The sequence below is a fragment of the Scyliorhinus canicula genome, chromosome 25 (assembly GCF_902713615.1).
Source record: "Scyliorhinus canicula chromosome 25, sScyCan1.1, whole genome shotgun sequence".
Taxonomy (NCBI): Eukaryota; Metazoa; Chordata; class Chondrichthyes; order Carcharhiniformes; family Scyliorhinidae; genus Scyliorhinus; species Scyliorhinus canicula.
This window is the reverse complement of record NC_052170.1, coordinates 22,101,452-22,114,948: the sequence shown is the minus strand read 5'-3', so window position 1 is coordinate 22,114,948 and position 13,497 is coordinate 22,101,452. Positions and strand designations below refer to the sequence as shown.

General features: G+C 55.6%; 1 protein-coding gene across 1 annotated transcript in view; it reads left to right on the top strand.

Moving 5' to 3' along the window:
* Positions 1-13,497, top strand: part of LOC119957014 (patatin-like phospholipase domain-containing protein 6) — a 96,636-nt gene that overhangs the window by 59,314 nt on the left and 23,825 nt on the right. Inside the window, exons 13-15 of the mRNA XM_038784598.1 lie at positions 2,889-2,966; positions 4,177-4,382; positions 10,889-11,020. Of these exons, the coding sequence (XP_038640526.1) occupies positions 2,889-2,966; positions 4,177-4,382; positions 10,889-11,020 (416 nt within the window). The remainder of the gene's footprint in view (positions 1-2,888; positions 2,967-4,176; positions 4,383-10,888; positions 11,021-13,497) is intronic.

The window sequence follows — 13,497 nt, the reverse complement described above, 5'->3', positions numbered from 1 at the left end:
TTCGCAATGTCGCCGCCGTTAACCCTTCGCAATGTCATCACCGTTAACCCTTTGCAATGTCGTCGCCGTTAACCCTTTGCAATGTCGTCGCCGTTAACCCCTCGCAATGTCATCACCGTTAACCCTTTGCAATGTCGTCGCCGTTAACCCTTTGCAATGTCGTCGCCGTTAACCCTTCGCAATGTCGTCCCCGTTAACCCTTTGCAATGTCATCACTGTTAACCCTTTGCAATGTCGCCGCCGTTAACCCCTCGCAATGTCATCACCGTTAACCCTTCGCAATGTCGTCCCCGTTAACCCTTTGCAATGTCATCACCGTTAACCCTTTGCAATGTCGCCGCCGTTAACCCCTCGCAATGTCGTCCCCGTTAACCCTTTGCAATGTCGTCCCCGTTAACCCTTTGCAATGTCGTCCCCGTTAACCCTTTGCAATGTCGTCACCGTTAACCCTTTGCAATGTCACCACCGCTAACCCTTCGCAATGTTGCTGCCGTTAATCCTTCGCAATGTCATCACCGTTAACCCCTCGCAATGTTGTCCCCGTTAACCCTTCGCAATGTCGCCGCCGTTAACCCTTCGCAATGTCGCCGCCGTTAACCCTTCGCAATGTTGCTGCCGTTAATCCTTCGCAATGTCGTCACCGTTAACCCTTCGCAATGTCGCCGCCATTAACCCTTCGCAATGTCGCAGCCGTTAACCCCTCGCAATGTCGCCGCCGTTAACCCTTCGCAATGTCGTCGCCGTTAACCCTTCGCAATGTCGTCGCCGTTAACCCTTCGCAATGTCGCCGCCGTTAACCCTTCGCAATGTCGCCGCCGTTAACCCTTCGCAATGTCGCCGCCGTTAACCCTTCGCAATGTCGCCGCCGTTAACCCTTCGCAATGTCGTCCCCGTTAACCCTTCGCAATGTCGTCACCGTTAACCCTTCGCAATGTCGTCCCCGTTAACCCTTCGCAATGTCGCAGCCGTTAACCCCTCGCAATGGCGCCGCCGTTAACCCTTCGCAATGTCGTCGCCGTTAACCCTTCGCAATGTCGCCGCCGTTAACCCTTCGCAATGTCGCCGCCGTTAACCATTCGCAATGTCGCCGCCGTTACCCCTTCGCAATGTCGTCCCCGTTAACCCTTCGCAATGTCATCACCGTTAACCCTTCGAAATGTCGCAGCCGTTAACCCTTTGCAATGTCGCCGCCGTTAACCCTTCGCAATGTCGTCACCGTTAACCCTTCGCAATGTCGCCGCCGTTAACCCTTCGCAATGTCATCACCGTTAACCCCTCGCAATGTCGCCGCCGTTAACCCTTCGCAATATCATCACCGTTAACCCTTCGCAATGTCGTCGCCGTTAACCCTTCGAAATGTCGTCACCGTTAACCCTTCGCAATGTCGTCGCCGTTAACCCTTCACAATGTCGCCGCCGTTAACCCCTCGCAATGTCTCTGTTAACCCTTCGCAATGTCGTCGCCGTTAACCCTTCGCAATGTCGTCGCCGTTAACCCCTCGCAATGTCGTCGCCGTTAACCCCTCGCAATGTCGTCGCCGTTAACCCCTCGCAATGTCGTCGCCGTTAACCCTTCGCAATGTCGTCACCGTTAACCCTTCGCAATGTCGCCTCCGTTAACCCTTCGCAATGTCGCCGCCGTTAACCCTTCGCAATGTCGCTGCCGTTAACCCTTCGCAATGTCATCACCGTTAACCCTTCGCAATGTCGTCGCCGTTAACCCCTCGCAATGTCGTCGCCGTTAACCCCTCGCAATGTCGCTGCCGTTAACCCTTCGCAATGTCGCCGCCGTTAACCCTTCGCAATGTCATCACCGTTAACCCTTCGCAATGTTGCTGCCGTTAACCCTTCGCAATGTCATCACCGTTAACCCTTCGCAATGTCGTCGCCGTTAACCCTTCGCAATGTCATCACCGTTAACCCTTCGCAATGTCGCTGCCGTTAACCCCTCGCAATGTCATCACCGTTAACCCTTCGCAATGTCATCACCGTTAACCCTTCGCAATGTCGTCGCCGTTAACCCTTCGCAATGTCGTCGCCGTTAACCCTTCGCAATGTCGTCGCCGTTAACCCCTCGCAATGTCGCCGCCGTTAACCCTTCGCAATGTCGCCGCCGTTAACCCTTCGCAATGTCGCCGCCGTTAACCCTTCGCAATGTCGCCGCCGTTAACCCTTCGCAATGTCGCCGCCGTTAACCCTTCGCAATGTCGCCGCCGTTAACCCTTCGCAATGTCGCCGCCGTTAACCCTTCGCAATGTCATCACCGTTAACCCTTCGCAATGTTGCTGCCGTTAACCCTTCGCAATGTCGTCACCGTTAACCCTTCGCAATGTCGCCGCCGTTAACCCTTCGCAATGTCGCCGCCGTTAACCCTTCGCAAATTCGCCGCCGTTAACCCCTCTCAATGCTTGAGCTTCCACACTGCTGTGCGGTAGTGAATTCCATCGATTCATCAACCTCGGAGTGACGAAATTGTTCCTCACGTCTGTTCTAAACACCCTGCCCCTATTGAGACTGTGTCCCCTGTCTCTTGACTCAATATCCAGATGGCACATCTTATCTACATCCACCTTGTCACGCCCTGCAGGAACTGTGCAAGTTACAATGAGACCACTTCTCATTCAACAGAACTCACGAGAACAGAAATCCAGTCTCCTCATGTGGCAATCCTGCCAACCCAAAAGTTACCATGTCGTACTCCCTGTATTGAAAGTATATCGGGCCTAATGACATCGAGGGATATGCGGATGATGTGGGGAAAATGATGTTGAGATGGATGGTCAGCCGTGACCTGATTGAATTGTGGAGTCAGCTGAATGGTCTCCAGTGTTTATGTATCCGGCACTTAGCTGATCGAAGCTGAATTATTATCTCTCCTTTCTGTCTTAGGATCCATCTCTTCTTAACAACCGTGTAACCTTGCACTGTGCCAAACCTGGAAGCGTGCTGGCCCGTCAGGGAGACCAGGTGGGTACAATGCCAGCGCTGAGAATCGACAGTATTGAGTGAGTGAATCCTCTAGCAGCGATGGAATGAAAATACTAACTTGCATTTAGTAGCGCCTTTCCCAACCATGGGACGCTCCATAGAATCCCTACAGTGGCGAAGGAGGCCATTTGGCCCATTGAGTCTGCACCGACCCTCCGAAAGAGCTCCCTACCTCGGCCTGGTCCCTCATAACCCCACCTAACCTTTGGAAACTAAGGGGCACTTTAGCGTGGCCAATCTACCTAACCTGCACGTCTTTGGACTGTGGGAGGAAACCGGAGCACCCGGAGGAAACCCACGCAGACAGGGTGAGAACGTGCAGACTCCGCACAGACAGTGACCCAGCGGGGAATCGAACCTGGGTCCCCGGGGCTGTCCCTGGCACCCCAGAAATGCTTACCAGTCGGTGTAATATTTTGTAATTTAGCCTCTGTCGTGTTGTAAACAATGCGATTGTCAGTTTGTGCACAGCAAGATCCCACAGGCAGTCATGAGATCTATATCGGAGAGCGCTCGGGAGAGAGCTCCCCTGCGAAATGGTGGGGTGTAATCTTTCACTGAGGATCAATCAGTATTCCTGCAGTCCAGGAGAGTCAGCCTGGGTGACCTGTGGCTCAGTGGCAGCGTGGTTAGCACTGCTGCCTCACAGCACCAGGGTCTCGGGTTCGATTCCCGGCTTGGGTCACTGTGCGGAGTCTGCCCGTTGCCCCCCCCCCCCCCCCCCCCCCCCGTGTCTGCGTGGGTTTCCTCCGGGTGCTCCGGTTTCCTCCCACAGTCCCAAGATGTGCAGGTTAGGTGGGGTTACAGGGATGGGACTGGGGGCCTGGTTAAAGAGCTCCTTCGGAGGGTTGGCGCAGATACGATGGGCCAAATGGCCTCATTCTGCACTGTAGGGATTCTGATCCGATGGACTCGAGTGTGTGGGGTGAGGCTTGAACCCACGTTTCCGAGGCGGGAGTGCTACTCGGTAAGCCGTTTGTGAAACATCAGACTTTACTGAGCCACCCTCCAGCCTGCACATATTTTAATCCTGGCTGTACACAACTGGTTTGTCGAGAGTGAAGGAGATTTCAACTGTTATCCTCCTGTTGATTGCAAAATGCAGGTTGCTTAACGCCCAGGCATGTTGTATGGTATTGCCTCTCTGCAACATGGTGACGTGTGTGTTCTACTCTCTTCCCGAATGCAGGATGTCAGTTTACATTTCGTGCTGTCCGGCTGCCTGCATGTTTACCAGCGTATGATCGACAAGGAGGACGACGTGTGCCTGTTTGTGACTCACCCGGGAGAAATGGTGGGCCAGCTCGCCGTGCTGACCGGGGAGCCGCTAATCTTCACCATCAGAGCCAACCGCGACTGCATCTTCCTCCGGATCTCCAAGTCCGATTTCTACGAGTCAGTATGGGTGGGCTGGCGCGCTGGGCCCTCCGTTACCCACACGCGCACTGGGCTCTCCGTTACCCACACGCTCTCTGGGCCCTCCGTTACCCACACACTCTCTGGGCTCTCCGTTACCCACACACTCTCTGGGCTCTCCGTTACCCACACACTCTCTGGGCTCTCCGTTACCCACACACTCTCTGGGCCCTCCATTACCCACCCGCTCTCTGGGCCCTCCGTTACCCACACACTCTCTGGGCCCTCCGTTACCCACACACTCTCTGGGCCCTCCGTTACCCACACACTCTCTGGGCCCTCCTTTACCCACACGCTCTCTGGGCCCTCCATTACCCACACGCTCTCTGGGCCCTCCGTTACCCACCCGCTCTCTGGGCCCTCCGTTACCCACCCGCGCTCTGGGCCCTCCATTACCCACACACTCTCTGGGCCCTCCATTACCCACACGCGCACTGGGCCCTCCGTTACCCACACGCTCTCTGGGCCCTCCGTTACCCACACGCTCTCTGGGCCCTCCGTTACCCACACACTCTCTGGGCTCTCCGTTACCCACACGCTCTCTGGGCTCTCCGTTACCCACACGCTCTCTGGGCCCTCCGTTACCCACACGCTCTCTGGGCCCTCCGTTACCCACACACTCTCTGGGCTCTCCGTTACCCACACGCTCTCTGGGCCCTCCGTTACCCACACACTCTCTGGGCCCGCCATTACCCACGTGCTCTCTGGGCCCTCCGTTACCCACGTGCTCTCTGGACCCTCCATTACCCACACACTCTCTGGGCCCTCCGTTACCCACACACTCTCTGGGCCCTCCGTTACCCACACGCTCTCTGGGCCCTCCGTTACCCACACACTCTCTGGGCCCTCCGTTACCCACACGCTCTCTGGGCCCTCCATTACCCACGTGCTCTCTGGGCTCTCCGTTACCCACACACTCTCTGGGCTCTCCATTACCCACACGCTCTCTGGGCCCTCCGTTACCCACACACTCTCTGGACCCTCCATTACCCACACACTCTCTGGGCTCTCCATTACCCACACACACTCTGGGCCCTCCGTTACCCACACACTCTCTGGGCTCTCCGTTACCCACACTCTCTCTGGGCCCTCCGTTACCCACACGCTCTCTGGGCCCTCCGTTACCCACACACTCTCTGGGCCCTCCATTACCCACACACTCTCTGGGCCCTCCGTTACCCACACTCTCTCTGGGCCCTCCGTTACCCACACACTCTCTGGGCCCTCCGTTACCCACACTCTCTCTGGGCCCTCCGTTACCCACACACTCTCTGGGCCCTCCATTACCCACATGCGCTCTGGGCTCTCCGTTACCCACACACTCTCTGGGCCCTCCATTACCCACACACTCTCTGGGCTCTCCGTTACCCACACGCTCTCTGGGCCCTCCGTTACCCACACACTCTCTGAGCCCTCCGTTACCCACACACTCTCTGGGCCCTCCTTTACCCACACACTCTCTGGGCCCTCCGTTACCCATACACTCTCTGGGCCCTCCGTTACCCACGTGCTCTCTGGGCCCTCCGTTACCCACCCGCTCTCTGGGCCCTCCGTTACCCACACACTCTCTGGGCCCTCCGTTACCCACACACTCTCTGGGCCCTCCGTTACCCACGTGCTCTCTGGGCCCTCCGTTACCCACACGCTCTCTGGGCCCTCCGTTACCCACACACTCTCTGGGCCCTCCGTTACCCACACACTCTCTGGGCCCTCCGTTACCCACGTGCTCTCTGGGCTCTCCGTTACCCACACGCTCTCTGGGCCCTCCGTTACCCACGTGCTCTCTGGGCCCTCCGTTACCCACACACTCTCTGGGCCCTCCATTACCCACACGCGCTCTGGGCCCTCCGTTACCCACACACTCTCTGGGCCCTCCGTTACCCACACACTCTCTGGGCCCTCCGTTACCCACACACTCTCTGGGCCCTCCGTTACCCACACACTCTCTGGGCCCTCCATTACCCACCCGCTCTCTGGGCCCTCCATTACCCACACACTCTCTGGGCTCTCCGTTACCCACACACACTCTGGGCTCTCTGTTACCCATCCGCTCTCTGGGCTCTCCGTTACCCACACACACTCTGGGCCCTCCGTTACCCACACACTCTCTGGGCCCTCCATTACCCACACACTCTCTGGGCCCTCCGTTACCCACACTCTCTCTGGGCCCTCCGTTACCCACACACTCTCTGGGCCCTCCGTTACCCACACACTCTCTGGGCTCTCCGTTACCCACACACTCTCTGGGCCCTCCGTTACCCACACACTCTCTGGGCCCTCCGTTACCCACACACTCTCTGGGCCCTCCATTACCCACGTGCTCTCTGGGCCCTCCGTTACCCACACACTCTCTGGGCTCTCCGTTACCCACACACTCTCTGGGCCCTCCATTACCCACACACTCTCTGGGCCCTCCGTTACCCACACGCTCTCTGGGCCCTCCATTACCCACGTGCTCTCTGGGCCCTCCGTTACCCACACACTCTCTGGGCCCTCCATTACCCACACACACTCTGGGCCCTCCATTACCCACACGCTCTCTGGGCCCTCTGTTACCCACACACTCTCTGGGCCCTCCGTTACCCACACACTCTCTGGGCTCTCCGTTACCCACACGCTCTCTGGGCCCTCCGTTACCCACACACTCTCTGGGCTCTCCGTTACCCACACGCTCTCTGGGCTCTCCGTTACCCACACGCTCTCTGGGCGCTCCATTACCCACACGCGCTCTGGGCCCTCCATTACCCACACACTCTCTGGGCTCTCCGTTACCCACACACTCTCTGGGCCCTCCGTTACCCACACTCTCTCTGGGCCCTCCGTTACCCACACACTCTCTGGGCCCTCCGTTACCCACACGCTCTCTGGGCTCTCCGTTACCCACACGCTCTCTGGGCGCTCCATTACCCACACGCGCTCTGGGCCCTCCATTACCCACACACTCTCTGGGCTCTCCGTTACCCACACACTCTCTGGGCCCTCCGTTACCCACACTCTCTCTGGGCCCTCCGTTACCCACACTCTCTCTGGGCCCTCCGTTACCCACACGCTCTCTGGGCTCTCCGTTACCCACACACTCTCTGGGGCCTCCGTTACCCACACACTCTCTGGGCTCTCCGTTACCCACACGCTCTCTGGGCCCTCCGTTACCCACGTGCTCTCTGGGCCCTCCGTTACCCACACACTCTCTGGGCTCTCCGTTACCCACACACTCTCTGTGCCCTCCGTTACCCACACGCTCTCTGGGCTCTCCGTTACCCACACGCTCTCTGGGCCCTCCGTTACCCACCCGCTCTCTGGGCCCTCCGTTACCCACACACTCTCTGGGCCCTCCATTACCCACCCGCTCTCTGGGCCCTCCGTTACCCACACACTCTCTGAGCCCTCCGTTACCCACACACTCTCTGGGCTCTCCGTTACCCACACACTCTCTGGGCCCTCCATTACCCACACACTCTCTGGGCCCTCCATTACCCACACGCTCTCTGGGCCCTCCGTTACCCACACACTCTCTGGGCTCTCCGTTACCCACACACACTCTGGGCTCTCTGTTACCCACCCGCTCTCTGGGCTCTCCGTTACCCACACACACTCTGGGCCCTCCGTTACCCACACACTCTCTGGGCCCTCCGTTACCCACACACTCTCTGGGCCCTCCGTTACCCACACACTCTCTGGGCCCTCCGTTACCCACACACTCTCTGGGCCCTCCATTACCCACACACTCTCTGGGCTCTCCATTACCCACACACTCACTGGGCTCTCCGTTACCCACACACTCTCTGGGCTCTCCGTTACCCACACACTCTCTGGGCCCTCCATTACCCCCACACACTCTGGGCCCTCCGTTACCCACACGCTCTCTGGGCCCTCCGTTACCCACACGCTCTCTGGGCCCTCCATTACCCACACTCTCTCTGGGCCCTCCGTTACCCACACACTCTCTGGGCTCTCCGTTACCCACACACTCTCTGGGCCCTCCATTACCCACGTGCTCTCTGGGCTCTCCATTACCCACACGCTCTCTGGGCCCTCCGTTACCCACACACTCTCTGGGCCCTCCGTTACCCACACGCTCTCTGGGCCCTCCGTTACCCACACGCTCTCTGGGCCCTCCATTACCCACGTGCTCTCTGGGCCCTCCGTTACCCACGCGCTCTCTGGGCCCTCCGTTACCCACGTGCTCTCTGGGCCCTCCGTTACCCACACACTCTCTGGGCCCTCCGTTACCCACACACTCTCTGGGCCCTCCGTTACCCACGTGCTCTCTGGGCCCTCCGTTACCCACACACTTTCTGGGCCCTCCATTACCCACGTGCTCTCTGGGCCCTCCGTTACCCACACACACTCTCTGGGCCCTCCGTTACCCACACACACTCTCTGGGCCCTCCATTACCCACACGCTCTCTGGGCCCTCCATTACCCACACACTCTCTGGGCCCTCCATTACCCACACGCTCTCTGGGCTCTCTGTTACCCATCCGCTCTCTGGGCCCTCTGTTACCCACCCACTCTCTGGGCCCTCTGTTACCCACCCGCTCTCTGGGCCCTCCGTTACCCACACACTCTCTGGGCCCTCCGTTACCCACCCGCTCTCTGGGCCCTCCATTACCCACGCGCTCTCTGGGCCCTCCATTACCCACACACTCTCTGGGCTCTCCGTTACCCACACGCTCTCTGGGCCCTCCGTTACCCACACACTCTCTGGGCCCTCCGTTACCCACACACTCTCTGGGCTCTCCGTTACCCACACACTCTCTGGGCCCTCCATTACCCACACGCGCTCTGGGCCCTCCATTACCCACGCGCTCTCTGGGCCCTCCATTAGCCGTGCACTCGCGCGCTGCCTCTCGTCTTTCTTGCCCTGTGAACCTTTCTGCCGGCTCGTGAAGAGTGTCGGCTGCTCAGCGTGGCTTATGTGTACTCTGGTCTGAGGGTCAGGTGGTCTGAGAAACCCAGAGGATAGCAGCAGAGCAGGCCATTTTGCCCTTCGAGCCTGTTGAAAAATGAAAATCGCTTATTGTCACGAGTAGGCTTCAATGAAGTTACTGTGAAAAGCCCATAGTCGCCACATTCCGGCACCTGTTCGGGGAGGCTGGTACGGGAATCGAACCGTGCTGCTGGCCTGCTTGGTCTGCTTTAAAAGCCAGCGATTTAGCCCAGTGAGCTAAACCAGCCCCGGTACAACACGAGCATAGCTGATCCTCTATTTCAACGCCACACTCCCCACCCTCTCCCCATATCCCCTTGGCACTTTTTAGAGGCTAGGAATCTTATCAGTTTCCTTTTTTTAAGAAAGTGTTTTTTATTGGTTTTACAATTATTTGCAGTGCATTTGCCATGGATAACACACAATGAACAAAAGATAGAGGCGAAAACAAAAGGAAAATAAAACAAATCTATAAAATGGGTATACATCAAGGAAATAATGAAGTACAGGCAAACATCTATAAGACCATAAGACCATAAGAGTAGAATTAGGCCATTCGGCCCATCGAGTCTGCCTTGCCATTCAATCATGGCTGATATTTCTCTCATCCCCATTCTCCTGCTTTCTCCCCATAACCCCTGATCCCCTTATTAATCAAGAACCTATCTATCTCTGTCTCAAAGACACTCAGTGATTTGGCCTCCACAGCCTTCTGCGGCAAAGAGTTCCACAGATTCACCCACCCTCTGGCTGAAGAAATTCCTTTTCATCCTTGTTTTAAAGGATTGCCCCTTTAGTCTGAGATTGTGTCCTCCTGTTCTAGTTTTTCCTACAAGTGGAAACATCCTCTCCACGTCCACTAAATTTCAATAAGTTCCCCCCTCCTCCTCCTAAACTCCAACCAGTACAGGCCCAGAGTCCTCAAACGTTCCTCATACGACAAGCTCTTCATTCCAGGGATCATTCTTGTGAACCTCCTCTGGACCCTTTCCAAGGCCAGCACATCCTCCCATAGATACGGGGCCCAAAACTGCTCAGAATACTCCAAATGGGGTCTGACCAGAGCCTTGTACAGCCTCTCTACCTGTGGCCCCCACCAATCGCTTGACTCTGGTTTCGATCTCAACTTTTCCCATCCTGAGCAGCCCTGATTGAATATTCGTCAGCGGTTTCTTTAAACCTCCCCCGTTCTCCACCTTCCTGTTCCCTGTGTAAAATGGCCCAAAAACCCACCCCTTGACCAAACCTTGGGATCGCGACCCACTGCAAAGTGCTTTGGGCCATTATTCCAGAGTGAAAGCCAAGTGCAAGGAGTTGTCCTTCATCCGGGTGTTGTCCGCGCACACGGGTCGATGGGGCGGATTTGTCACTTTACTGATCTACAACTTGTCGTTTTGGGGGTTCAGTTTGGGAATGATTTGTGTGATAACTATGTGGCACACTGCAGCAGATTCCGGATAGTCTTACTGTTCAATCCATCAAGCCGGGGGTGATTGCGCGTTCCTGGTCAGTTCTGGGTAGTGTCTGACTTTCCAACCTTGTGTTCCTTTTGCAGAATAATGCGTGAACAGCCCAACGTGGTGCTCAGTGCCGCACATACTGTGGCTGTGCGAATGTCCCCGTTTGTACGTCAAATGGACTTTGCGATCGACTGGATGGCGGTGGAAGCAGGCCGCGCCCTGTATCGGTAAGATGGCGCTGATACTTTGGCAGCACTGTCTCGAGTGGCCTGTTCCTTTGGTGCAAACCTCCAGAGAATTCGGCACGGCGGCGCAGTGGGTTAGCACTGCTGCCTCACGGCGCCGAGGTCCCAGGTTCGATCCCGGCTCTGGGTCACCGTCCGTGTGGAGTTTGCACGTTCTCCCCGTGTCTGCGTGGGCTTCACCCCCCACAACCCAAAGATGTGCAGGGTAGGTGGAGTGGCCACGCTAAATTGCCCCTTAATTGGAAAAAAAAAAGAATTGGGTTCTCTGAATTTTAAAATCTTTCTACGGGGCTTTGTCAGAATAACTAATGGCTCTCGCCCTTATTTATGGCTGCTGGGAGAATTGGGATTAAAATTAAAAATCCTTCCTTTGTTGTCTGTCATGTCCATTATTTTGGTGAAAGTGTGATCTCTCTTTGCCGTGCTCACATTGAATAGGAGTACGTTGATGATTTTGTTTGTGGTTGATAGGAACTAAACTCGCCACAACTTGTTCGTACCATTGTTAATTGTTGCTCATCTGGCAATGAACTAATACAAAGTCGTTCAGCAGTTAGCAGATTTCAAAAAATGTCAGATTTAATTTTTTTTTTCAATGCTGCCAAAAGAGACGTGCTATCAAAGTTTTTTGTCTTGCACACATTAGGGTAGCTTGCAAGGTTACACTACAGTCGCCATAGTCCCAGGTAACGATCGGCTGCTTTCCCCTTTGAGGGGGAGAGCCGACTAGTGGTGATTTAACCAGACGGTCACCGCCTCTCCGGTGAGGGGACGGGTTATGAGAAGACGGAGCCTTCATGGGTAACGTCAGCCGGTCCGGGAATTGAACCCGTGCTGCTGGTCTCGCCCCGGGGCACGAACCAGCCGTCCAGCCAACTGAGCTAAACGGGCTCCCGACCTAAAGGGGAACACTAAACAGTTAACTGTGCCTTGCTGCATTCGTCCAACTCGGTGGGACCTGTTGTCAAAACTGGTTCTCGGACATGTTTGATTGAGGACCCCTTTCCAAATGGTGGATTTTGCCCCCCATCCCCACCTAAACCCTGGAAACCAATTTCCATTGGCATCCCTGAGGGTAAATCTCAACCGCGTCCTGCTAACGGGAGTTGGACGTAGCTGGGTGAGCCTCATCCGGTGGAGCGGACACTGATGGGGCGGGTGATAGGAATCTCCCTGTCAGCTGAAAGATAGCCTCTGCTTACCAGCCTGCCTGTACTGGAGTATCGCTGACACGCTGCCCAGGACGTGGCACCGGTAACCGGCGGTTCATGGGGTCACGCCTTTAGTCCCGTACCCAGAAAATCGAAATCATTTGCAATAGCGCGTCCTAGTCGCCCTTCACCACAGCAGCAGGCGCTCCTCTAGTTGTCTGCTCCAACTCCTGGAAAGTCTCAACGGGCCTCCAGGTGAGGGCGGCCGGTTGAAAGGGAAAGACCCCTTTGTCTTCAAAAATGTTATCGTTAAATATGGTGATTTATTGTGAGGGGAATTAATTACAAAATTAAGGAGCTTATGCTTCAGTTGTACCAGGCATTAGTGAAACCACATCTGGAGTATTTAAGGAAAGATGGAATTGCATCTGGGGAGGCGGTGGCTTCGTGGTATTGTCACTGGGCTAGTTAACCAGAGACCCAGTGTAATGCTCTGGGGACCCAGGTTCAAATCCCGCCAGCGCAATAAAACGCCTAATGTCGCTTGTGGTTAAAAACCCATCTGGTTCATTAATGTCCTTTAGGGAAGGAAATCTACCGCCCTTACCCGGTCTGACCTACCTGTGACTCTGTGGTGATATGCATCATTGTATATACACAAGGGGTTAATGTAAATTCACTACGACTAAGTAACCACTAGAGGGAGCATCAGAGATGTCATGACACACAGACATACAGCCAATGGGCGATCACAACAGGACACGACCATAAAAACATAAGAACTAGGAGCAGGAGTCGGCCATCTGGCCCCTCGAGCCTGCTCCGCCATTCAATGAGATCATGGCTGATCTTTTGTGGACTCAGCTCCACTTTCCGGCCCGAACACCATAACCCTTAATCCCTTTATTCTTCAAAAAACTGTCTATCTTTACCTTAAAAACATGTAATGAAGGAGCCTCAACTGCTTCACTGGGCAAGGAATTCCATAGATTCACAACCCTTAGGGTGAAGAAGTTCCTCCTAAACTCAGTCCTAAATCTACTTCCCCTTATTTTGAGGCTATGTCCCCTAGTTCTGCTGTCACCCGCCAGTGGAAACAACCTGCTCGCATCTATCCTATCTATTCCCTTCATAATTTTAAATGTTTCTATAAGATACCCCCTCCCGCATCCTTCTAAATTCCAACGAGTACAGTCCCAGTCTACTCAACCTCTCCTCATAATCCAACCCCTTCAGCTCTGGGATTAACCTAGTGAATCTCCTCTGCACACCCTCCAGCGCCAGTACGTCCTTTCTCAAGTAAGGAGA